The following is a 21,250-nucleotide window of genomic DNA, read 5'->3' as shown; positions in this document are numbered from 1 at the left end:
ACTGCTAATAATTAATGCAAGACAATATGATTCTCAATTACCAGTTGCTTCTCTGGTGATTATTAGTCTAAACTCGAATTTATTCCATTTGAGAAGATCATATATTTTTATTCTCCAAATATATGTAGTAACGTTTCTTGTATGTACACAATACAACTAGTCTACAACAAGAGAAAGAACAACAATACAAAGGAAATGCTACAAAACCACACCAAATTACACCCACAAAAACCAAAAAGAGTACAAAGATACTAATAAGCTCTGCCAATTTTTCATCACCTATAAAAGGTTTCGATGGCACCTGTGGGATCAATCGCATTCCGATTCATATCATCAACTTTTGTTTTGATGATAAGTGAGTGTGGTCTTTACTCTTTACCATCTATCCCAATCCCAATTTCTGAACTCCGATGGTGTGGAAGTATTTAACTACAAGCTTCGAATGGTGTCCACGCGATCAATCACATCGAGGGCTTTCACGCGATCAATGTCAAAATCGATGATGGGAACAGAAGAAGGTCTTCTGGTTGAGAAAGTATCCTTCTTATTCTTCATCATCTCGCCCATCATCGGCGAGTGGCTACTGCTTTTGCTTAGCCTGTGGTGCTTACAAAGCCGTGTTTTAGCCACCGTTTCAAACTCTTGGCTCTTGCTTATTCCTGGCGTCTTTCTCCGCTTGCTTACGTCTCTAAGCATCTCTTGATCCTCCGTAGTCAGCAACGGAGAACCCAGACTTGGGTTGTGTGAACCGCTGGAGAGTTGGATCGTTTTCTGGTTTGGTGATCTGATTGGAGACTTAACAGGAGATCTTAGGCCATAACCTGTAGTGGCCCTAACTTGGGTAACAAGATGATGAAGCCACACCACCAGGTCTAATATGTAAGCCTCGGTTTTTTCTTTATCTGCATGGTGAAGAGTATCTATCCTTAGTATGGTTTGACCTGCAGGTCGCTGGTTCGCCTCTGACCTGAAATTATTTTGCATAATCTAACATTTAGCAAGGAATGCAATTGTATGCATATATACACAGCACAAAGAGAGAATAGCCTAAGAGTCAGCTTGTAATCAGGGCTTACCCGGAACTTGCCCATTCTCCAACCCATCCAAACCCATGATGCGCTCTGGTTGAGAAAAGAAAAGACAGAAGAATAAGTCTGACTTACTTTAATAATTAAAACTAAAGGGGATTGATTTTACATGCTTTGTTGAAAGAGAATCAAGACAGATAACATGTTCCATTGATTTGAGTGACAACAGAGTTCTAATGATGACACGAAACCAAGATTAAGAAAAAGAAAACATCACAGAAGCTTACTTGGTAGTGTTTGTAGCAACAGGAACAAGCCACTGCAACGTTTTTTCCATTTCAGCTTTTATTTGAGGAACAGTGAGCTGGTGAAATCAGATCAGATATAGTGAGGTGAGCAGGCATACAAATAACATTTCAAGTAACAGTGGACGTGGTAAAGCAGATCTCGTCAGCACTAAAGCATTACGAATACCTCTTCTTTAACCTGGAAGGACTGTATTCTGGAGCGTAAAGCAGATTTTATGCTTGGGGGTAAGCCTTGGTACAAAGCATCTCTTGTGCTTGCAGGCATAGTGCTAGACCGGGACACCTACTCATTAGAATGAGAAAATAACTTAATTTAAATTATATTCCACAAACCGTATGGGTCCAATCATATTGATATTACTAACGAGATCGGGTAACCAATGGATACGGGAAACATACGATTCAAAATCCTAGGCAACCCGAATTTGGACAACAGGTCCAACACGGAAACTAAAACTAAGTGACAAAAAAAAAGAATAATAACTTACAAGAGTATCAATTTGAGTAATGATGTTTGCGTAATGTAAGGCAAGACCAGCAGAGCCTAATTTTTTATGATTGATTGGTGAGTCATTTGCAGGCTTATCAAGATCTGCATATCAGGTAGAATGATCATGATTTGTAGGCATTTGTTACATTTTGGATACCATAAAAAAAAGAATACACTAAATACTCAATCCTCCTGATAGCTGAAATAAGACTAAAACGCTTTATCTAATAAGAACCTCACCCGCACCACCAAAGGCTTCGTGAATCTCCAAATGCAAAAAATGGACAACATCTACGAGTTTCTCCATCACCTAAGCATTATTAGTATTGTCAAGAATTTAGACTGGAGTCCATATGTACCCATAAACTTCACGAAAAAGGAAATCGTAAAGATTTATCAGTTTGCAGCCCTTACCTCTTCCAAGATCCTAGACCAAAGAGATTTTTTCTTTAAGTTTCTTACATGCTTCTTCTGACTCTTTAATTCTGTCCTCAAGATAGCGAGGGTATCTCCTACACCTAGCAAAAATGGAAGGGAAATGAGAACGATAAACAACAAATGAAAGAGAATAGAGTGCAAACAATATCATTCATTTCCAAAGATATATCTAATGGATTTAGTCAATTAACATACATTTCTACATGGTACCTACCTCGTTGTGCTGTGCTTGGGTTCTCCTCTTCCTGGATCTTACGTTGGTAATCTTGTTCAAACCTATCCAGAGCATGGAGCTCATGATACAAGTCCTGAAAGCATAGCAGATAATCAGAGTAAGTCGCCATCAAGAGAGTCGAACAGGACCGAATATCACCAATTTGCATGAATACGTACAGCTGTAAAATGAACAAATGACATCAGCTGGTGCATTATGGTTTCTGCTTCTTCTTTCAAATGTTTCTGGGGTGTAAATTCAGAGCCCAACCTAAATCATAACACAGAACTAATGAAAGGTCAGATTCTTTTCAAAAAGAATAGACTTATTATGTGACCATAGTGACATGAACATGTTGGAACCTGTCAAAGAAACGATCCAGGTTGTGGTATTGAGGATCCTTGCAACGATTCCCAAAACGCACCACCTCTCCAGAAAAAATCCTCAACTCTTCCCTGTTTACGATAAATAATTTTAACTGTCACTTATCTCCAAACCACAAATAGAAAACAGTATCAACACAGAGCATAATCACACACTGTCACCTTTTATCCGCAGCAGCAATTCTCAACAGTTCATCCATGTCTTTCGATATTAAATTTTGAACACCTTCTGAAGGTAACACTCCCTCTTTTAAATGAGTAATGCTATCTTTCGAAAGAGAATGCATAAGATTGGCACCTTTAACAATAGTATTAGCAACTTCAAACGATAAGATAGATATCTTATTCCCTTTAACAGTCGTCGCAGAAGAAAATCCGCCACTAAGATTCAAATTCGTCATACTACTCCCAAGTGTATCCAACACATCCACAGCTTTACCAAGTCCCATAGTACCAGCTCTACCCAAAAGAGAGCTTACTTCCGAAACCTATAAACAAAAACACCTTAGTATAATCCTCTCTCTCTGTTTCACAAAGAATGTCATTCTACAACTTTTCACACAAATTAAGAAAAATGTGAAATTTTCTTTTATGCCTTTTGATAATACACTATAACAGTTTCTCTCTTTAATTAATAAGCTGAAATAGCAACAATATAAAAGAGATTTAGTATTAAAAACTGCATTGAAAACACAAAACGACGTTCTTTGTGAAAAGGAGGGAGTAAATTGGACTGAGAAACTAACCCCACAATTGCTTAACAATTTCTTTACCTTAGCCACAGCAGCTTGTCTAGACTTAGTGGATCTAGATTTCTGAGATAAAACCCTTGATAACCGAGGAATCCCATCCTCGATATTTTGAGGATGAGATCCACCAGAGACTATAGGAAAAGAAAACGATTCCGAAGTATGTTTATTATTAGTATCCACATTCTCCCTAACAGGAGAAGGATCAGCAACATCTTTCTCTCCACCACCTTCACCAGAAGACTGAAAATTCACTTCAGAGCCATTACTATTATTGAGATGACCATTAACATGTGCAAAGCTTCCACCAGGAGCATTATTTACAGATGAACTTCTCGAACAAAGCCCACCCATCACAACAAGTTACCAAATTTGTTATCGAAATTAAACTCTCTCGAAACTCTCCATACGCAAAACCCTAGCAAGTAAGCTAAAGAATCCAAATCAGTAGCTTCAATGAAGAGTCGAGATTACGAAAGACCTAAGAGTCAGAAACTTGGATCTGGGAATCAGATTGAAGTCAGATTCTTCTTCTTCTTCGATACTTGAGATAAGCTGTAGAGAGAAGTGACAAGTTCTGAGCTGAAGAATCGTGGAGATGTCTACAAGGAAAAGAGAAGAAGAAACGCGACTCGAGAAAGAGAGAGAGAGAGAAGAGAGAGTAATTGAATTTTTGGGGTCTGTTGAGAGTTGGAGAGTGTCAGATGGTGAAGTTAGCCAAAAAAATTCAACCCCCAAAGGCCTTTTCTCGCTCGTTTTACCCATTTTTACACTCTTCAAAACTCATCCCATTACACATTAAAAATTTACTATCAAGTTGCAATATATTTGAATTATCAAATACTATTACTCCATAATTAGAATTGTTTTAATTCGTAAAAAAATATTTACATATTTAAATTTATGTTTATATAATTTTTTAAGCGAATTTCATTGAAATTTTTTCAATGAGAATAACTTCAGGAAAAATAGATCATCGATAGAGATTCATCCATTTCAAAAAATGTGAGGTGTCATCATCATCGAATTATCATTACATGTGTCAGAGTATAATTTCATAATTTGCTGTGTGAAAATTTATTTTTATAGGGTTTTCACAACTCGAATCAAGAGTAAATGTTGCTTTCTTTTGTAATTTTTAAACTGTTTTTTTCTTCTGTTTCTAATTGTTTTAATTTAATATTATTTAGACGAAAATAAAAAATTATGCTTATATAAAAAAAGCAAAAGATAAGTTAAATATTTCAAATAGTAAATTAAGTTGTATCAAGTAGTTAATTTTAAAATATTTTACCATTTGGTTCTTTTTGTTGTGTGAATGAAGAAAGTCTTTGGTAAATATTATTGTAGATCCCTGAAATAGAAAAAGAGAAGAAAAATCAGTCAACATGTGTATGCATATCTAGATTTGAAAATGAAAGTTGACTTTTTACCAAATAAAGGACGACAGAATCTAAAGTAGGCTTCAAATTACAATGTTTTACCAAATTACCTATGTGTGGCAATGTCATAATAGCTTTATAGCAATGGTCAAAGGTAGGAGGAAGCTTGAAAGGAAAAATAATTTGTTGATATCATATAGAAAAATAATTGTTATCATCATTTAGTATTTTATTTAAATAAATGGAATGCAATGGCCCATAGCTTATTTATTACATAAAAGATAAAGCTATGAATGATTTGGAACTTCAAATGGTATGATCATTTCTTTTTGGAATATAAATTTGTATTACTCATTGCTCAAAAGAAAAACAAAATTACAAGAGACACTTTTATGTGAATCATATAGAGTTGATGGGTCGTGTTCGAATTCGAACACGAACACATAAGACCATCACAAACCTCGATTTTAATAAATATGATCGCTTATTCTTAGAATTCTAAGAGTTTGATACACAAATTTCACTAAACTCTTACGAATGATAGTAATATTTTGTTTGAAAAATGTTTTCTTATTGTACTTTTATTTTTTTCAATTTGTTTTATTAATATATAAAAAGAAGTCTTAAGATTTCAATAGTAGTAGTTAGTTATCAAAAAAACAGAAATTGCTTCCAAAAGTAGTTTTCATAAACATGATCCTAAACCATTATCAATGATGAGCCAAGTGAAATTATTTCTGATCTACGTATTTAACTGCTAATTTAATGATAATAATTCCTCTTTTTTGGACCAATTCCACGTTTCAACTTGTTCACATTGGTCAAATTTCATCTTTTGAGTGATATTCTTCTGTCTCCATCGCATTTCATTATGAATATTTTTGATTCCACATTTCTTTTTTTGGCTCAAATTTTTGGTCAAATGATTCCACATTTCAGTTTATAATTTTTGTAACTAATTCTTTCGCCCTCACACTCTTAATACAAAGAACAAAAAAAAGGCACCTGACTTATTTATTCTAAAACGCGTTCAAAAATTTATAGTGGTTAGACATATATATGTTTTTTGAAAATTTGTGGGTGACTTTATAATAATTATGAGACTGTATACTATAAATTAACATAATCTATGGGTGTTGGAGTTTGATGATCAAACAAAATGAGATAAACCAACTTTGACAAATAAATATATTCGCGAGGATCGAATTTTATTTACGGCTAATGATGGTAATTGGATTCACATCGTTGAATGTGACGCAGTTTTTATGATTATAAATTTTTATTTTAACCTTTTTCTGGATTTGATGTCTCTAGAAACCAAAATTAAGAGATGTTTAGTTTTTTTTTTTCTTTTTCATTTTAATTTATTAATTTATTAAATTTGTACAAATTGTTTAGTTCCGTGGACAAAATATATTCCCTAAAATTTATTACAAAAAAAGTTATAAATATAACCAAATAAACACAAATGACTTGGAGCTAACAAATGTGGGAGCTTTTGCTTTATTTTTCTTCCCACGACGAGTTTCTCATACTCCCATGACACGACGTACACGCAACAATATTGGAAGAAAATAGAGATCTTAAATTTCTTTCAACCCCGAGATCACATTTATAGTATATGCAATTTTCCCTTGAAGGTCTAAATTCTAATGTGAGAAATGTCATATTAGACTTGTAGTTCTCGCTTCTTAAAACCATTCCACAGCTTTGAATATGCATTTTATCAAAAAAAAGAAAAATAATTATTCCCTTTGCAGTGTTCCTATACAATTATAACGTATGCAATAAGTAAATTAAAATAAATCTAGACATTTTTTTTTTTTTTTTTTTTTTGAATAACCGCGGGTCTTCCAAAGGCTTCCTAAGCCCCCAAGGACTAATCCCACGAGGCTGGCAATTCTCCTATGTAAACCTGCCAGTGGCCGTGCCTCAAACCCTGGTGGCGGAAGTCACAGCTGTGACCCCTTTACCACTAGGCCACAAGGCCCGGTTAATAAATCTAGACATTACTAATCACAATACAACAATTTTTATGATCCAAGCATAGAGCCTTCACTGATCCTAGTGGAAGCCGGTCCAGACGATGTGATCCCCATTGTCTGAAACGACCGTGTAGCAGACGAAGAGGATGATCGAGTCGGACCTGAAGCAACCAACATAGATGCACGGCTTGTGCTCATACTGTTCCCTGAAACCGATACTTCGCTTATGGTCTTTGGACATGGCGGGTTCTTTATCTCTGTGATTCCTTCTAGCATTTGAACCACTTTCCCCATTGTCGGCCTCTGCAATGGCTGCTCTTGTATGCACCAAAAGCTTGTCTTAACCATTCTCATCACTTGTTCCATATCAACTGTTTGATCTTCGCCTAAACGTGTGTCTAGGATTGCCTCGGTGTTGCCCTTTTGAAACTCCTCGTATGCCCATATCGAGAATTTCTTGTGGTTCGTTTTCTCCGAGACATCAAAGTTCCTTTTTCCGCTGACTAGCTCTAGTAGAACCATTCCATAGCTATAGACATCCGATTTTGAGGTTATGGGAAGATTTGCGAGCCATTCAGGAGCTAAATAGCCTCTTGTTCCTCTAACGCTGCTCATGTTGTATCTGTTGTCTTTTGGGTTCAAGAGTTTGGCGAGTCCAAAGTCTGAGACTTTGGCAGCGTAATTGTCATCCACGAGAATGTTCTCGGGTTTAATGTCGCAGTGTACAATGCAGTCGCGGCACTCCTCGTGGAGGTAAGTTATTCCCTTTGCCGTCCCAAGCGCAATGCTAAACCGATACTCCCAAGTCAAGAACTTCCCTGAATCAGTAGTAAACAGGAAGTTATCGAGAGATCCGTTTCTCATGAACTCATAGACGAGAAGCCTGTGTCTTCCCTGGGAGCAAAACCCGATCAGTCTGACTAGATTCAGATGGTGTGTGCTGCTAATGGTAGCAACCTCCATCCTAAACTGCTTTTCTCCTTGCTCTATTCCCTCGAGTTGCTTCACTGCAACCACGGTTCTATTTGTGAGCACGCCTTTATACACAGTTCCAAACCCTCCAGCTCCAAGCTTCTCTTTGAAACTTTTGGTGCAACGCTGCAGCTCCTTATAGGTAAACTGCACAGGTGCACCAGAAGCGTACTCAAGCAAAGTGTAGTGAGACGACAAAGTTCCAAACCGAGGATTCTTTCTACAGCAACACCACCAGAGACCTACCTCTACTGCAACCAAACCAAGAAGCCCAGCCATTACAGCAACTGCGACAATCCACAAATGCACTTTCGAGTTGTTACTGTCAACTTTTGTTGCAATCAAAGGTGGGTTAGAAACCACTGGAGCACACACTTTAACATAAGAAGTACTCGGAACCGATGGCCTCTGATACCCGGTAAAGAAGGAACCGGGTTGTTTTTGCCAACAATTGCCTGACCCATCAGACATCGAGACAGAAGCAAGACAAGTAACGCTACTAAGACAATTAGCTCGACAAGGCGAACTACCCGCAAAGAAAATTTCCGAGTTTGGATCGTTTTCGTAAGTAAATAACCTTGTGTGAGGCAAATCAAGCATGGTTGTGTTGCCAGAGCAATCACTTAGCTCCACTTTTCTTCTGCATCCCTTTCTTCTATCATTCACATTAACAAAATCAAAGTTACCAGACGGACACGAGCAAATCGGATTAGTATCGTTGTAACTACAAATCCCAAAGTTCCCACAATATCCATAAACAAGGCACTGATCAACAGCAGACCAATGAGCATTCACAGGTCCACTGTTTCTACTCGCAGAACTGTAAATTCTCAAATTCCCATCATCCAACTTCAAGAACCTAAAAGTATCGCTATCACCGTAATCGCCACTGTAAACGGTGTCAACTCCGCCACGAAGATTCGAATCGAAGATCGACACAACTCCATTAGTCCGTAATACTAAACCTAAGCTCGGAGACGATAGGTTCGAGCTAATCGAAGAATTGAGACCAAGATTCCAGTAAATCGTGCTAGTGTTCCACCTAAGAGTAAGATTCCCACTTGTCTCTAACTGAAACGAGTAAAGACCAGATCGGAGAATCTTACCGACGGTGAAATTCTGCGATTGGACGATTGTATCCGTCGGATTATCGAAGGAAGACCAAACCGGAATGCTTCGGTTGTTGCGGAGAATAAATTCACCGGAATCTTCAATCGAACCGGAAGTAACACCGAGACGATCTGTTCCGGAATCCCAGATGGTGGTTCCGGAGCCGTTGGTGAGGCGGAGGGAGCCGGAGGTGAGAAGACGAAGAGATCCTCGTGAGTCAACGGTTCCCGCTGACCATATCGGAACGTTTCCGGCGAAAGAAACGGCGGCGAGGAATGAATTAGGTGAAGAAGCTGGAACAAAGGAGACGGAGAAAGTGGAATTTGGAGATGGCCAATTCTGGTTGGAACCGGAGGCGAAAATAACAGAGCCGAGAGGTATGGTAGAGGATGATAAAGGGAAGTGAAGGAGAAGCAGAAGAAGAAGAGGGAGAAGTTTGAGAAATGGCGTCTTCTCCGCCATTGTTGCGATTGTGAAGCTTCTTCTCTCTCTCTCTCTCTCCTCTGTTATCAACGAAGACTGAAATGACTTTTGTTTTTCTCTTTAATTAATTAATTACTCTCAGATAGTCTCCAAAGTTGACATTTCAAAATTAGACACCAACTGAAACAACAAGCAGTTTTATAGAGGAGTATCAGAACGGTAAACAGTTTTCAAAACCCTACAAGTAAAACGGCAGGTCGATTTTAGTGTGTGCCTCTGACTCAACTAGAGGATTCAAAGTTACAAGAACCCATCTCTCTTGTGAAGCAAAAGCAGAGATCTTTCATCGAAGATGGTTCCTAAGATCGCATCAATGGCGACTAGACCTCTCTGCTCACTTCCTTACTTATTCCTCTCTTTCTCTCTCCTCTTCGTCGTCTCGCTTCTCTTCTTCTTCTCCAATTCCTTAATCTCTAACCCAAATCCGAGAATTTCACACAATACTCTCCAAAACGGTATCAATGTCTTTGTAGCTGAGCTTCCAAGATCCCTAAACTATGGTCTTCTCGATAAGTACTGGTCCTCTTCTTCTCCAGATTCACGCATACCCAGTGACCCAGATCACCCGACCCGTAAAACCCATTTACCCAAACCCGGTAAATACCCACCGTACCCAGAGAATCCGTTGATTAAGCAATACAGTGCCGAGTATTGGATCATGGGTGACCTCGAAACCTCGCCGGAGAAACGAATTGGATCTTTTGCTAAAAGGGTTTTCAGTGAATCTGACGCTGATGTAGTCTTCGTGCCGTTCTTTGCGACGCTTAGTGCAGAGATGGAGCTTGGAAATGGTAAAGGTTCGTTTAGGAAGAAGAATGGTAACGAAGATTATCAGAGACAGAGACAAGTTCTTGATTTTGTCAAGAACACTGAAGCTTGGAAACGATCCAATGGTCGTGATCACGTTTTTGTTCTAACTGGTACTAAAGTTTCTCTTATATATGAAAGTTCATGTCTGTGTAACTTGTTTGGACTTAGTTTGACAAATCTGGATCTTATAGTTTATAGATTTGAGTGAGTTTTTCATGTGGGTGTATGTAGATTTGGTTTAGAAGCTTATATAAGTTATATGTGTGGATTGTGTGTCAGGTTAAGTTAAAATGTTGAAGCGTTCTTTGGCAGACCCTGTTGCAATGTGGCATGTTCGTGAGGAGATTGCTTTATCGATTCTTCTTGTGGTGGATTTTGGAGGATGGTTCAGGCAAGATTCTAAGTCATCTAACGGGACTAGCTTACCTGAGAGGATAGAGCATACTCAAGTCTCTGTCATTAAGGATGTGATAGTTCCATATACGCATCTGCTTCCTAGCCTAGATTTGTCTCAGAACCAGAGACGTCATAGCCTTCTTTATTTCAAAGGGGCTAAGCACAGACATCGGGTAATCATTTTTACGAAAATCGCTTCTTTATTTTGAGTCTTTAGATTGCTTTATGCAGAGACTCTTTTGAGTGGTAATGGCTCATGAGGCGTTATAGAGCGAATGTACTGGTGTTTTGGAAATTCTAGTGTCACCCAATCTTGGAAGGACTTAGGCGTCTTGTGTTTGTTTGCTACGTTTGCGCATTCATGTGTATTTTTTCCTAATAAATCCATAACATTTAGCATGTCAGACAAATTTCTTTTGGTAAAAAGTATATACATTTCACATGTAAATGCAAACGCAGAAATTGACATTGGAAACAATCGCAGCCTAAATTGAATTTATTAGTCTTCCGTATTCATAGCAAAATGATCTACTCTTTACTAAGTTTTTTGGTATCAAGATCTCTTAAATAATGTGAATAATTTTAACTTGACAGGGAGGGTTAATTAGAGAAAAGCTATGGGACTTGCTGGTCGATGAACAAGGCATTGTCATGGAAGAAGGTTTTCCTAATGCAACAGGAAGGGAACAATCGATAATAGGAATGAGAAACTCAGAGTTCTGCTTACATCCAGCCGGTGACACTCCCACTTCATGTCGTCTCTTTGATGCCATTCAAAGTCTATGCATCCCTGTGATTGTCAGCGATACCATAGAGCTCCCGTTTGAGGGAATAATCGATTACTCAGAATTCTCGGTCTTTGTCCCTGTAAGTGATGCATTAACACCTAAATGGTTGGCTAATCATCTCAGAAGGTTCTCTGAAAGAGAGAAGGAAACATTCAGAGGTAGAATGGCAAAGGTTCAGACAGTTTTTGTGTATGATAATGGTCAAGGCAATGGGATTGGACCAATTGAACCCAATGGTGCGGTGAATCACATATGGAAGAAGGTTCAGCAGAAGGTGCCAATGGTGAAGGAAGCGGTGATTAGGGAAAGGAGAAAACCAGCAGGTGCTTCCGTTCCACTTCGATGTCAATGTATCTGAATTATGTAACCAAATCCAAAAGATAGAAAGTGTTCTTTTATTTTTTGTCTCTTCTTTTGTACTACCAACATTGTCAACATTGTTATGGCCACTTTAAAATGCATGTTCCCTTGGGTTCACCAAAAATATTAAACCATATAAGAGGTTTCTTTCAAAATATTATAACCACTGAACACTAGTGTCAACGCGAGGACTTGACTGCATTTGGATCCATGACTTGCTCGTTCATGTGGTTGGATCCAATGGTCGGGTTTTCGAGTTGTTCAACTATCTTCGACTGATAACTTGGGTCGAATATCGTTAAGGGTAGGGGTGGGCATTCGGGTATGCGGGTCGGGTTCGGGTAAAACCCGATCGGGTACGGGTCTTTCGGGTAGAGGAGTTTAGGACCCAATAGGGTAAATCTAAAATATCGGTTCGGTTTCGGTTTGGGTCTAATCGGGTTCGGGTCGGTTCGGGTTTAGATTTTTAGAACCGCTAAATACCCGAAAAAATCGGGCACCCATCGGGTTCGGGTATTTTATACCCAAATACCCAAAATTTTACCAAATACCCGAATTTTACCCGAAATTTTACTCTAATATCCGAATTTTATCCGCAATTTTACTCAAATATCCGAGTTTCACCCAAAAATTTATCCGAATAACCGGAATTTTGTCCAAATATTTAAAAAATTTACAAGCATCTCGCGTATTTATATATTTAGTCTTAAATATATAAATATAAGTGCATTTAATTTTTGGTAATTACTCTCGGATATTTGGATATAAATGTATTTAGCTCAAATATTACATATATATAAAGTTTTTATATGTATAAGTATAAGTAATTTCGGGTAATCGGGTACCCGTTCGGGTATCGGGTTCGGATCGGGTTTTACCCTATACCCACGGGTACGACAATACAAGACCCAATAGGGTAAATAGCTAATACCCGTACCCGCCCCGAACCGGTTTTTTCGGGTCGGTTTCGGTTCGGGTACTCGGGTACGGTTTTTTTGCCCAGGCCTAGTTAAGGGATTGCAAGTTGTAGCGGTTAGGCTAGTGACTTGAGGTTACCAAATACAATGCTTTGACAAACAAATGTAACAATAAACACTTTCCTTTTCTTCTTTCTTATACAAAAACAATACTTTCACATGTACCAACTGACACTTTGTTTTTTTTTTTTTAAGTACAGACTTTCACTTGCTTGAATCTGCCTTTCAATGAAATGGAGAAAAGACAGACACAAGAGACAATCCAATCACTTAAAATCTACCCCAGAAACTTGCTAAAAAACTGCACAATGATGGGGTAGATAAAAACTGGAGCTGTCTCTATATACATGTGAAGTTTAATCAAATGAAAGAATCATATGAGAGATTTTTTTTTTTTTGTCAAAATATATATATATGAGAGATTAGACCGGGTATAAGCAAATATCTTCTACTTTCAAGCTATAATCATATGCTTTTTGCCCTTAAAAGTCCCCTTGATCGCACCACTGGTCAGGGACGCACAAGAAATGTGTCTTCATGAATTTCCTGAACCTCGTCTTGTAATCAATCGGGCTGATCACTGTCGGCTGCACATTCTTTGGCACCACCAAAGACGATTTCACCCATGTCTCTAACTGCTTGTCCCATGTGTATTGTCTCAGATAATCGATGATCCCACACACTAGCTCATGATTCTCATCATCAACTCCAACCAGCAGCGAGTAGTCCATCACGTTTATGCTCTGTGATTTGTTTTCCATTTATGATAAGTGGATTGTGTAACACAATAGAAACTGAACTAAGTGAACATATGTATGATATACTGAGAGAAAGAGAGAGATGATAAAAACTCACGGTTAGGAAGCTGGTGTCATTATAAACCGCTCTTTGGAGATTTTGCTTTGATGTTTTGCTAACGTAAAGTGGGGATTTGTTCATGTCATTGACAAAGTTCTGATCCAATAGAACATCTTCTGCGCCATTAGCAGAAGTGGCTGTAAACCGAGCATGCAGAGCGCCTTTGAGATCATACTGGCGAGTAACTTTTCTGCCAAAACTGAGATTCTCCATCACCATCAGGTCGTGCCGTATCTCTTTCCCACCACCCTTTGGCTGCCTTACAGTTACCTGAAAATAGCGATCAAAGATCCTTCAAACTAAGCCCTATCCATTTTATACCGGTAATTAAGGAAAATGCTAATGGTCAAATGATCAAAAGATGATTCTAGAGACATTACCTGATGGATCCCAAGAACTTTGGCAAGACAAGTCTGGTTGCCTAGATCATACGAGTCCTTCATGTATTTGAAATACTCCGGAGCAAATGTCACAAATGATTCATACTCTGTCTTCTTGATCTCTTTTACGATGAACCTATCATCCAAAGTCTTAGCGAACACGGATTTGCTCTTCCCACCCTTAGCATCCCATGGCTTACAACGGCTTAGTGAAGCTATATAATCAAGCTCTGATGAACAACAGTGTTTTCTGAGCTCGCGGAAATCATCTGCATATAGGGACACGATAGAGTATTTGGGTTTTCCAATTGATTTGAGTGACCCAAAAGTAACAAGGACCTCTGGAGGGGGTAGTGTTTCCAACCGATTTGTACTCTCACTCGAGAAACGGGAAACCTCACAGTCAGTTTGCTTAGAATCTTGATTATTATCTAAGAACCCTTGAAGAGATCCATGTATACACCTTGAAAGAGGCTTTCTGTTCTCATCATTGTTCAGGTGGGCAAGCGCGCAAGCAATTAGGCTGGACAGCTCATCTTCATAGTCTGACACAATGAAATCATCATCCTTCAAAGAGATGCGCAGACGAGAACTTTCCTCAGTGATTATCTGGTTCACCGTCTGTAGGTTTTCTTGGGTAAAGTTGTTAACATACTCAAATTTCAACAAGTATTCCTTCTCAATATCGACAATCCGCTTCGAACGTAGCTCTTCAAATGGCAGCCAAAACCACTCATCCCAACCTAAGATGTATGGCCCATTAGAGGCAGCAACCTCATCATCCAATGAATCTCCAGTAACTGGAATTGATTTGTCCGCTTCTTTTCCATTGGTTGAATGGACATTAACAGCCAAATGAGTGTCGAAATGATTGTTGATGGGAGAGGTTGAATCGGGACTGGAGCTGCGCAAAGTTTGTGATTCATTGTCTTCAGGCACATACGATTCTTCCATCTGATCATTGTCCCCAACAGACGCTCCAGCGATTGGTATATCTTTGTCTTCAACAACTGGAGTGTCCATGACTCCATTGCTACCAGAATCAGAAACTTTGTCATCATTTTCATATCTGGTCATTCCAGCCTCGGAAACAGTCTTCAAACCTTGTTCATTTATCTCCGTCTCATCATTTGAAGGTAGCAAACGATCAGATAAAACCAGCGACTGTAACCGATAGTTCCAGATGAGAGCTTGAAGCAGAAGTTCCCACCTCATGCGGTTTAAGCGGAGCAGTCTGTGTGAAACATCATCTATGGTTTTAGCCTTGTCAAACGAGTTCTTGATGTTTTCCTATTTGTAGACAATAGATATTAATAAGCTTGTCTCTAGCACTTAACAAAGATAGTTGTATACCATATGCAATTGTCACAAAGCTAACCTCAAATACGTGACGCTCGTGCTTCAGCAACTCCTCAATGTTAGAAAGGAGTTTGTGTGCACGCTGATATCTGAGATCTGAATTGAATTGTGATCTTAGTCTCTTAAGAAAACCAGTAGCGTCTCCGAACAAAGAGATCCCTTTAGTGAATACCTGAACAAGAATATAGAAACAATCAGCACAAAATTGATCATCTTGCGTATTCATTTCACAATTTTTTTTGCCAGCCCCTTGGCCCAAGCAAGACATACTATTTAGCAGACAAAGTAAACTGAAAAGAAAGCTGATGATGCAATATTTGTTTCTAGCATATGAGAAAATACAGCTACAATACTGTTTACTCAGAATAGAAACTTACTATTTGGAATTCTTTCTCAAGCCAACCAGCTTTTATTAAAATGCTAGATTCCAGCTTCATGGGTGGCAGAGACACTGTGTAGGATGTGACTTGGGAGTAACTGAGCATAGCAACCATGGAGCCTAATCTGCAGTTGTGTACAAGTTTAAAGATAATGAGAGCTCGCAAACCATCATCCATGTTACAAAGTTCCCAAAATTTTCATCAAATTTACGTTGTAGCACTAAAACCAAGAATATATGGACTTAAAAAAACTAAGCCTTAAACACTTGACTGATGATTAATTACTTGGTAAGAACATGTGAAATTGTGAAGCAACATGATCAAAAAACATACCCAAAGAAGTGAAGGAAGTCACTGTCGAAAGAGTGCCCACAGCTAGACGATCTATTCAGAAAAGTGTGCTGAGAAAAGCTGAGCTCCAAAAACTTTCCAAATGACAAGCTACGAGCAGCAGTTGATATTAGCACTCGTTTTGTTGATTTCCGGGACGAATTCTTTGTTTTACACTTTCCACAACGACTCCACATCCAGATTTTTCCTTTTGCCTCACCTGACAAACCTTTTGCTACCGGAATTCGCTTGATTTGGATTGTTAGTTGCTTATTTTGATGAGCATAATAGTAAAGATGTGCCTCCGGAAATTCATTGCACGTTTGGCATAGGTTTCTCTGCATCATGAAACAGTTCCATAAAGCAAATTTGAGCCACAAACACAGATGAATCTTTGCATATGAACAAAACAGCATTTTATTTAAAATTTACAAGAGCACCAGAGTCGAACCTGATTAAACATATCGCGCAGGAATTTTTCCAAGGGAACATCAAAGTGTTTGTAAAACTTAATGTGTGAAAAATGCCTTTGGTCACACATTATCCCCCTAAGGGTATTCCTCTTTGACACTAAGACCAATATACTCTGAGACTCCAAGGTGCTCTCAATATCATTCTCCGTTTGCGACTTGTCTCCATCTTCTGAACTCGAGTTTACTGGAATCTCAGGATCAAATAACATTGGTTGTTTATCCTCATTCTTTTCTTCAGTATCTTCCGCAGATTCCCTTATCGAATCAAGATTGCTGACATTCGATACATCTTTATCCACAGAAACTGGAACTGACTCCGGATTTTGAACAAAGCCTAAATATTTACTTAATCTGGCAGATAAAGATGAGAACCCAGTGAAAATAACTGGATTATATGGCTCGTGAGAGAACACATGATCTCCATCTGATTCCCAAGTTCCAACTTTCTCACCATCTGCTTCCCCATTTATCTGAATAGATTGTTCATCGAATCCATTATACACTGGAATATCAACTGCTTCAGAGGCAGATACACGAGGAGAAGGAGATAGTGGAAGTTTTTCAATTTCCACATCCACAACACATGATGTAGATTCCTTTGTAAAGATGGTTGAGAACATTGTATGCCGATCAGCAAGGAAAGAAGCCTCAAGCATTAGATGATATGCCATGATAAATGAATATTGTACTACTTCTTTGACCTTTTTCAACCTATCACTGTGGCATCCTTTAAGTAAAATCTGCCACATATCAGAATGTCAATATTAAAATGCAAGAAAGTCTAAGGTCAAAGTCACAAATTCAAATTTTGAATGAATTCCTCAGTTGATATAATGGGGATAAGACTTTCATTCAGAGGAATATTGTTACTAAAGTAGAGATATCTAGTAGCATTAATGACTTATGATACTCCAAAATCAGTCAAGAACTCACCGTGCAGCCAAGGCGGGTAGGGCAACCCTCTAAAAACATCAGTGTTTTAGTTGGCTTCTTCTCGGATTCGCCCACAGCGTTATGCTCCTCAACTATTTTCTCGATGCGAAAGGAATCACAATGCTTTAACTTCTGACTAGACAGAGAGTCAACTGACAAAATTGGTGAACCAATGCATCGAGAAATTCTCTGTAGACGGTGGAGCTTCATGTCAAACACCAGAGTGACCCCTTTATCAAGAATAGACTTTTGGATATCACGTGAAACAGATTTTTCCACCAGCATGACGTCCGGCTTGGAAGCTTCTATGATATCAACAACAGGCTTCACATACTTCAGTTGATAATCATTGTCCTGTTGGCAATAATAAAAAAATAAAATCATAAACTAACAAATGAAAGCTTTCAAACTGATGAATGAAAAATTACGTTGCTTCCCGAACCTGATTCACTGATTGGAGAGACGAAAACCCACTTATCGGATGACCCAGTACTCCTTCGACTAACATTATTCGAGGATGCTCGTACTTAGTTGCCATGTGTTTAAGAGCGGCATGTTTCTTGAAAACAAGGCCTTTGAAAACTTCACTGCAAAAGTGAACAATTATTAGAAGAGTACCAGTAGATAGAAACTGAATTTAAAAAACACCTCAAAGAACCTCAATAATGCAAAGTCTAAGCAAAAAATGGGTAAATTGTAATACCTGTCAATGCAAGAACCAGTTGCTATGCATTTCACTTTGATGTACTCAGTAGGATCAACAGATTTGCCGTCAATAGCTGGCTTCAACATTGAAGCAGCCTCCCAGCATAACCTAGCAACAATCTCTATCCAATATCCACTTTCTTCTATAGACAACCCAGCCGACTTAATAAGGTGACTAACAATGAACTTAAACTTTGAATTTGCCTCCTCAAGCATCACTCTTCGATTTTCTTCATAAACCTTTCTCTTTTCACTACTTTCCTCACTCAATTCCCCTAATAAACTTGCTTTGTTCCACTTAGAGCCATCACAGCAATCATCATCATCATCGGCAAAAACACCATCTACTTCATCTTCTGGATTTTCCGGTTCCGGAGGCTCCCAAACTGGAACATCATCACTATCATCTTCACGATCAGATAAAAACTGCACATTCTCAACACCATTTCCTTTCGATTTTTCATCCAAAATATCTAGAATATCACTCGGCATGCTCTTGGACTTACGCTCTAACCGATCTACCTTATGCTCCATATCATCTTGACTACTATGACTTGAACATTCATCTTCATTACCCCTAACAAAAGATAACAACAATCTTGATCAAACATACTGTTTCTCAACATTATCAAATCCAATACAAAAGAGTCATGTTTATTAGTCTCTTACCTATCATTTCCATCAACCGAACACTCACCTGACAAAAAAAAAACATTATCCAAACCATAAGATTCATCAAATAACCATTTAAACGCGTGTTCGGGTGATTCAAATAGCAGAGAAAAAGAAATCCATACCAGAAAGAGAGCGTTCACTACTAGACAAAGACTCAGTAGGCGTCATCAATGGAGATTCAGTAACACCACGGTCCACAGGACCAAGAACACGAGAAGTAGCCACCTATTTAAAATCAAAGAAAACGCGTAAGCGTAAAATCATCATCATCATCATCATCACAAGATATATATATATATATATATATATATGTAATAAATCTACCAAATCACAAATCCTGAATAAGGAAAATAAAATATCGACCGACGGAGATTTGATATGCCAAAATCAAAGACGCATAAATTTCGGAGAAGATCTAAGAATTAAGGAAAATAGAAAATCCACTCAGATTTTGAATCTCTCTGTCAATAACTCTCTACTACGAAACAATGAAGAACAGAGACGAAATCAACAATCGAAGACTCGAATCGAAGTCAAGTCGAAGAGTGAAATTGATTTTCAAATTTTCAGTTCAACGGAATCGTTAATCACCGGAAAAAAAAAACAACGAATCTCCGGAGAAAGCAAACAAGACGTTGAGAATGACTCACCGCGGAAGCAAAAGAGGAATTTGGAGAAGAAATTGAGTTGAAAAGGTTGAAGAAAACTTAGAACATTTGAAAGATTCTTTGATGGTTTTTGCCTTCACTGTGAAAACAAAGAGAGAAATTGAATTTATCTTGCAGAGAGAAATGAAACGAGTCCGACGGTGGAGAGAAAGATTGGAGACGAAGTTTGAAGAAGAGAGAAAGGAGAGAATAATATTTCCTTTTATTATATTTAAAACCTGTGGGGTCCACTTTTACTGTTCTTCTAAAATTTTTTTATTTTATTTTAAATTATTTAATAAAATATATTTTCTTAAACCATTTTTTCTCTATTTTTTATTTTGGTCTTGGCCGTTAAATCTGTTTACATATCTTTCTTTTTTTTTTTTTTTTTTTTGTCAAAGAATCTGTTTACATATCTAAAAGACAAATATATTGACAATATTTCTTTACTTTTTTCACTGTAATAAGACTATGGAATTTTGTAAAAGGTCACAATTATTTATAAAAAATTATAATTTATGATATTCAGAACACTAGAAAAAAAAGGGTTTTATTCTAATATGGTTAGTTTTACTAATTAGTAAAAAGAGATGTTTAGTCGCAATTGAGTTTTTATTTGTACGAATAGTTGCTTCGTTTGCTATACTGTGCTTTGACTAAATAAATAAATCCTAATAAATTTCCAAAATTCAATGGATATACATAGTGCATGTACTACGATCAATGAAGTAGATGGGTGAATGTGAAAAGAAAAAAAGAATAGAGTAATTTTATTTTTGTCTAGTAAAAGTAAGTAATCTATAATTTTTTCTACTACAATTTTCATTGGTACAAAAGTTTTTTTTCTAATTTTGGGATGATATACATAATTTAAAAAATTAAATTGAGCGTTTTTTTATTACTTTGTTGACATCGCCTAAAGATAAAAACAGTAGTAAAAAGATTCCAAATATAATGTTAAATATCAAAATAATGATTAGGTATTTGTCCGATATTATGCATGATTTTTACAAATAGTAAAGACGTTACTAATATATAATTAATGTTTTTTTTTTTTTTGTCATCCGAAATTAATTATAGCTCAAAAGAGCAATTCCTGAAGAATGTTGTTTACATATGTGATATGAAGCGGTTCTGTACGAATTTTTCGTGCCAGATTATCCGCTTTTACATTAGCATTTCGAGAAATTAAAGATAAAGAAAAGGATGAGAATTCTTCCTTGTCACTCTGGAATTCTTCCAAGTATACTGAAAACGTCGGCCATTCGGTTGGAGAAGACACCATCTTCACCAGATCAGAACAGTCTGTAAGAAACGCCACTTCTTGATTATCTGCACCAATCATACACTTCATCGCCCATAGAAGAGCCTCGAATTTTGTATGTAATGGAGATAGACTTCTACGGAGGTTGGCAGCTCCCATGGTTGGCGGCTCTCCGGTTGATGATGTACAGAACCATCCTATACCGGAGAACTTATCACTTTCTTTCCACGATCCATCCACAAAGCAACGACATCCACAATAATTCGAATCAAGTAAAGCATCCCCCACTCGAGAACGATTTACCAAATCCACAATACCATTAGTTTCATGATGAAGCTCGATTTGGGCTGACTGCCACAATTGTGCTTCT

At 37.8% G+C, this 21,250-nt stretch overlaps 4 protein-coding genes across 4 annotated transcripts; 1 reads left to right on the top strand and 3 right to left on the bottom strand.

Moving 5' to 3' along the window:
* Nucleotides 1–83: 83 nt before the first annotated feature.
* On the bottom strand, nucleotides 84–4,395 carry LOC9327157. The gene is made up of 12 exons (XM_021013292.1): nucleotides 3,635–4,395; nucleotides 3,024–3,349; nucleotides 2,841–2,933; nucleotides 2,658–2,748; nucleotides 2,479–2,572; nucleotides 2,241–2,344; nucleotides 2,067–2,136; nucleotides 1,825–1,928; nucleotides 1,503–1,619; nucleotides 1,316–1,392; nucleotides 1,077–1,121; nucleotides 84–967 (listed from the first exon to the last, which is right to left on the bottom strand). The coding sequence occupies exons 1-12, from the start codon at nucleotides 3,962–3,964 to the stop codon at nucleotides 430–432; spliced, it is 1,989 nt and encodes a 662-aa protein (XP_020868951.1). The 5' UTR covers nucleotides 3,965–4,395; the 3' UTR covers nucleotides 84–429.
* Nucleotides 4,396–6,683: 2,288 nt separating this feature from the next.
* On the bottom strand, nucleotides 6,684–9,583 carry LOC9329882 (G-type lectin S-receptor-like serine/threonine-protein kinase At1g34300). Its single transcript, XM_021011436.1, has 2 exons — nucleotides 6,995–9,583; nucleotides 6,684–6,799 (listed from the first exon to the last, which is right to left on the bottom strand). The coding sequence occupies exon 1, from the start codon at nucleotides 9,519–9,521 to the stop codon at nucleotides 7,026–7,028; it is 2,496 nt and encodes an 831-aa protein (XP_020867095.1). The 5' UTR covers nucleotides 9,522–9,583; the 3' UTR covers nucleotides 6,684–6,799; nucleotides 6,995–7,025.
* Nucleotides 9,584–9,703: 120 nt separating this feature from the next.
* Nucleotides 9,704–12,030, top strand: LOC9327156 (probable arabinosyltransferase ARAD1). Its single transcript, XM_002893774.2, has 3 exons — nucleotides 9,704–10,462; nucleotides 10,665–10,921; nucleotides 11,343–12,030. The coding sequence occupies exons 1-3, from the start codon at nucleotides 9,835–9,837 to the stop codon at nucleotides 11,892–11,894; spliced, it is 1,437 nt and encodes a 478-aa protein (XP_002893820.1). The 5' UTR covers nucleotides 9,704–9,834; the 3' UTR covers nucleotides 11,895–12,030.
* Nucleotides 12,031–12,979: 949 nt separating this feature from the next.
* LOC9329881 (putative 1-phosphatidylinositol-3-phosphate 5-kinase FAB1D) lies at nucleotides 12,980–19,808 on the bottom strand. The gene is made up of 13 exons (XM_002891047.2): nucleotides 19,617–19,808; nucleotides 19,089–19,191; nucleotides 18,961–18,988; nucleotides 18,290–18,868; nucleotides 18,029–18,173; nucleotides 17,587–17,940; nucleotides 16,632–17,393; nucleotides 16,184–16,518; nucleotides 15,848–15,974; nucleotides 15,490–15,642; nucleotides 14,112–15,401; nucleotides 13,729–14,001; nucleotides 12,980–13,616 (listed from the first exon to the last, which is right to left on the bottom strand). The coding sequence occupies exons 2-13, from the start codon at nucleotides 19,132–19,134 to the stop codon at nucleotides 13,356–13,358; spliced, it is 4,353 nt and encodes a 1,450-aa protein (XP_002891093.1). The 5' UTR covers nucleotides 19,135–19,191; nucleotides 19,617–19,808; the 3' UTR covers nucleotides 12,980–13,355.
* Nucleotides 19,809–21,250: the final 1,442 nt, after the last annotated feature.

Source organism: Arabidopsis lyrata (genome assembly GCF_000004255.2).
Source record: "Arabidopsis lyrata subsp. lyrata unplaced genomic scaffold ARALYscaffold_1, whole genome shotgun sequence".
Classification (NCBI taxonomy): domain Eukaryota; kingdom Viridiplantae; phylum Streptophyta; class Magnoliopsida; order Brassicales; family Brassicaceae; genus Arabidopsis; species Arabidopsis lyrata.
This window is presented reverse-complemented; position numbering and strand designations above follow the sequence as displayed.

What these genes read in the sequence shown, in the direction of transcription:
- LOC9327157 (XM_021013292.1), bottom strand. Translation starts at nt 3,964, where the DNA reads ATGGGTGGGCTTTGTTCGAGAAGTTCATCTGTAAATAATGCTCCTGGT. An exon ending in GACAAGCTGCTGTGGCTAAG is followed by an intron (nt 3,350 to 3,634) that starts GTAAAGAAATTG and finishes TTTTGTTTATAG; the next exon opens with GTTTCGGAAGTAAGCTCTCT. An exon ending in CCTTCCAGGTTAAAGAAGAG is followed by an intron (nt 1,393 to 1,502) that starts GTATTCGTAATG and finishes TGATTTCACCAG; the next exon opens with CTCACTGTTCCTCAAATAAA.
- LOC9329882 (XM_021011436.1), bottom strand. Translation starts at nt 9,521, where the DNA reads ATGGCGGAGAAGACGCCATTTCTCAAACTTCTCCCTCTTCTTCTTCTG.
- LOC9327156 (XM_002893774.2), top strand. Translation starts at nt 9,835, where the DNA reads ATGGTTCCTAAGATCGCATCAATGGCGACTAGACCTCTCTGCTCACTT. An exon ending in TCACGTTTTTGTTCTAACTG is followed by an intron (nt 10,463 to 10,664) that starts GTACTAAAGTTT and finishes GTTCTTTGGCAG; the next exon opens with ACCCTGTTGCAATGTGGCAT. An exon ending in GGGCTAAGCACAGACATCGG is followed by an intron (nt 10,922 to 11,342) that starts GTAATCATTTTT and finishes TTAACTTGACAG; the next exon opens with GGAGGGTTAATTAGAGAAAA.
- LOC9329881 (XM_002891047.2), bottom strand. Translation starts at nt 19,134, where the DNA reads ATGACGCCTACTGAGTCTTTGTCTAGTAGTGAACGCTCTCTTTCTG. An exon ending in TCGGTTGATGGAAATGATAG is followed by an intron (nt 18,869 to 18,960) that starts GTAAGAGACTAA and finishes ATCTTTTGTTAG; the next exon opens with GGGTAATGAAGATGAATGTT. An exon ending in TTGAGAAAGAATTCCAAATA is followed by an intron (nt 15,643 to 15,847) that starts GTAAGTTTCTAT and finishes ATTCTTGTTCAG; the next exon opens with GTATTCACTAAAGGGATCTC.